This window comes from Sinohyriopsis cumingii, unplaced genomic scaffold, assembly GCF_028554795.1.
Source record: "Sinohyriopsis cumingii isolate HCF-2022 unplaced genomic scaffold, ASM2855479v2 utg000426l, whole genome shotgun sequence".
Lineage (NCBI taxonomy): Eukaryota > Metazoa > Mollusca > Bivalvia > Unionida > Unionidae > Sinohyriopsis > Sinohyriopsis cumingii.
In genome coordinates, this window is record NW_028315897.1 from 6,115,395 (window position 1) to 6,118,521 (window position 3,127).

At 39.1% G+C, this 3,127-nt stretch overlaps 1 protein-coding gene across 1 annotated transcript; it reads left to right on the forward strand.

The window, feature by feature from the left end:
* The first annotated feature begins 371 nt into the window (after window positions 1-371).
* Window positions 372-2,086, forward strand: LOC149774122 (uncharacterized). Its single transcript, XM_089945847.1, has one exon. It carries the CDS (start codon window positions 485-487, stop codon window positions 2,084-2,086), a length of 1,602 nt encoding a protein of 533 aa, XP_089801973.1. The 5' UTR covers window positions 372-484.
* Window positions 2,087-3,127: the final 1,041 nt, after the last annotated feature.

Below are 3,127 nucleotides of genomic sequence, written 5' to 3' on the forward strand. Positions count from 1 at the left end.
GAAACTTTGAACTTAAAACACCGTTATTCAAGGGAAGTATCTATTATTAGGTTGCACAAATAGATTGACAGTGGATTTGTCATGGTTCTTTGCAAGTTTATGTAATGGTATATTATTGAAAATGGCGGCTTCTAAAATAGAGACTGAAGATGTACCTTGTTGTCCAATATGTTCGGAACAGTTCAACCTACCCAGACAGCTGCCGTGCGCCCTCTCTTTTTGTGAAAAGTGTTTACAGTCTCACATAACAACAGAGACAACGAAGCATACGAAGTTGTGTTCTGTTAAGTGTCCAGTATGTAGACATTCTGCAAGTCCCTCGATAAAGGATAAACCGACAAGTGAATGGGCGTCTTTGTTTCCAACCAACACCGTATTGCAATCAGTCTCAAGGGAATCGAAAGTAGGTTGTTTGTGTGACGCTTGTAACACGGAGGTTGACGCTGTTCCCGCTGAAGGGTTCTGTGCATTTTGCAAAGAAGCCATGTGCGGCGATTGCCTAAAACTTCATAGGAGACAGAAAATATCAAAGGATCATACCATTATTAGTGTGGATGAATTAGATTGTAATCCAGAAAATGCGATAAAACTTGCAGAAGGCTTTTCCTGTTCGGAACATCATGGAGAAGATATTGAATACTACTGTAAAGATCACAAGGTTGCCTGTTGTGGCACATGCTTCTTCGAGAGCCACAAACTTTGTACCAAAGTGATTGACTTAATAAAAGAACTCCCTGCTTTGCTATGTGACAGCAAGCCAGACGACACAATTGCGGATATAAAAAAAATCGAGATCCATCTAAAGAAGTTTATGGAGGTGAATGAGGCCTTTGTTAATAATCTTCAACCTCAAGTTGATAGACTGACCGACAAAATCAGAGAAGTAAGAAAGAAAATTAATGCAGCTTTAGACCAGTTAGAGAAACAAGTGGAGACTGAGCGAAACATAATTTACAACGAAGAAGTTATCAGGATACAGGATGAAAATCATCAGTGCTTGTCACTAAGTCATGCTGTGAGAAATTCCCACTATCTCTTTGAAGCAGTAAGTAAATATGGGAGCAATTTACAAAAATTTATAATGTTGGAAAAGATGAGGTTGCAGTTACAATCCTACTGCAATCTAGTTGGAGAAAAGTACATGAAAACTGACACAATAACATTAGAGATTGAATTCGCATCTCCGATACAATCCATTTTGTCTGTCTCTTTGTTTGATTTAGGTAAAGTTGTAACTACAACCAGCTCCAACACTCTGCCCCTAACATGTTCACAGAGGCCAACGAAGGACTGTCAGGTAGAGAGGGTTGATGTAATCGATCCTAAAGTCCCTACTGGTAATACGCCATGGTATAGTGGTGTCATATTTCTCCCTGGGGACAGGGTGATGCTTGCTGATTTTAACAACAAACAATATATCCTACTAAGCTCTTCCTATCAGTTCATCACAAGTCATACACTAACAGGTAAACCATCGAACATCTGTGTACTGGATGACCAGGAGGTGGCAGTGTTGTTGTATAATGAGAGCAAAATCCAGATCCTGTCAGTGATTGGTGATGACATCAGGCCAATAAGAACGATACCAACCAAATATAAATGTAATGGAATAGCAGCTGCTGGGAAGGGGGAGTTGGTTGTGAATGGTTATTGTGGTAATAACAAGAGTCAGTGGAGTCTGATTAACACGAGAGGAGATGTAAAGTGGACTCATCATTATGACTCTACAGACAACTCCAACAACTACGTAGCTATGAATAACATGAAAACACGAGTGTATGTTAGTCTGTGTATTATGAATTTACTTCTCTGTTTTGATATGGATGGCAGGAAGCAGTTTACCTACAGTCATGATGATCTTAGAGGCCCCAGTGGAGTAGATGTGGACAGATACGACAACATCTATGTTCTTGGATGGTGGTCTAACAACATTCATCAGTTGTCTCCAGATGGGTCTGTCATGCAAGTTGTAAATACAGGAGTGCCAACATATCCGAGGGCGATTTGCATTCACAAGAGTAAGGATATCTTAGTCATCACGACTGGTTCAGATACAACAAAACTACACATTTATCAGCTGAAATAAATTTAACACAAGGTACTTCATACCTGTACAGTTAAGTAAGTTCCATGAAAACAAGCAGCAGAGAGACTGGGCCCACCAACTATTTCGTCCAACAGGACCATCTATCGAAAACTTTTCTGATAGAAGGTCTTATTTCACAAAAATAACCCTTCTATTCAGAAAACTATGATGAGTAAACAATTGAGGGCCCAGTCTCTCTGCTGCTTCATGTAAATATTTTAGGATTTTTAGTTAAAAATTGTATCTAACCCAACTCGATACCGTGTCCGAGGATCATGTAAATTTATTGTTACAAATCCGTGTGGTTTTGCCTGAGCACGACTAAAGAAAGTTCTGAATTTATTGATGTCCATGTCACCTCTGCACCAAGTTCGATGAATATTTTGTAGCGTGTGTGCGTCAACGCCGTTAAATACCGCAAGAATGTTACAGTTATCTCTGATCACTTTCGGAATTTGTGTATACCATTGAGTTACATAAATCACATCGGTGTTTTTATGCCTGCCGCGGGAAAATATCCTGGCAGGGTTTGATTGTTTGTCCAGAATGATATCATCGTACACGACTAAATTATTAATACTCCCATCAATATCATCGATACTCGGTGCTTCATTGATATCGGTTATAAAATCAATAACATCTTCGTGAAAATCACTTTGATTTTCCATTATCGATTTTGCACTTTCGTTAAAATCTTTTAGCACTTGATAACATCGCTGATCGTCCACAGACGGGGCTATCAAATATAATTTATCCCACTTCATCCACTTCATTATCAAATTAAGTAACAACTGCGTCTTACCGGACCCAGATGGACCTATGATAATCATTCGAATAGAATTTGGTAGCACTGAGTTATGTTTGATTGGCTCTCGTCGCTTTGACGCAGAAAAGTCAGTGATCTCCGTTAGATATATCATAAAATAAATATGAATTTATATTGTGTGAAATGTCGAGCACATACCCCAACTACGGATACAACAACAATTACAACAAAAAATAATCGACAAGCGCTTACAGGTAGGTGTGAACGATGTGGCA

What these genes read in the sequence shown, in the direction of transcription:
- LOC149774122 (XM_089945847.1), top strand. Translation starts at nt 485, where the DNA reads ATGTGCGGCGATTGCCTAAAACTTCATAGGAGACAGAAAATATCAAAG.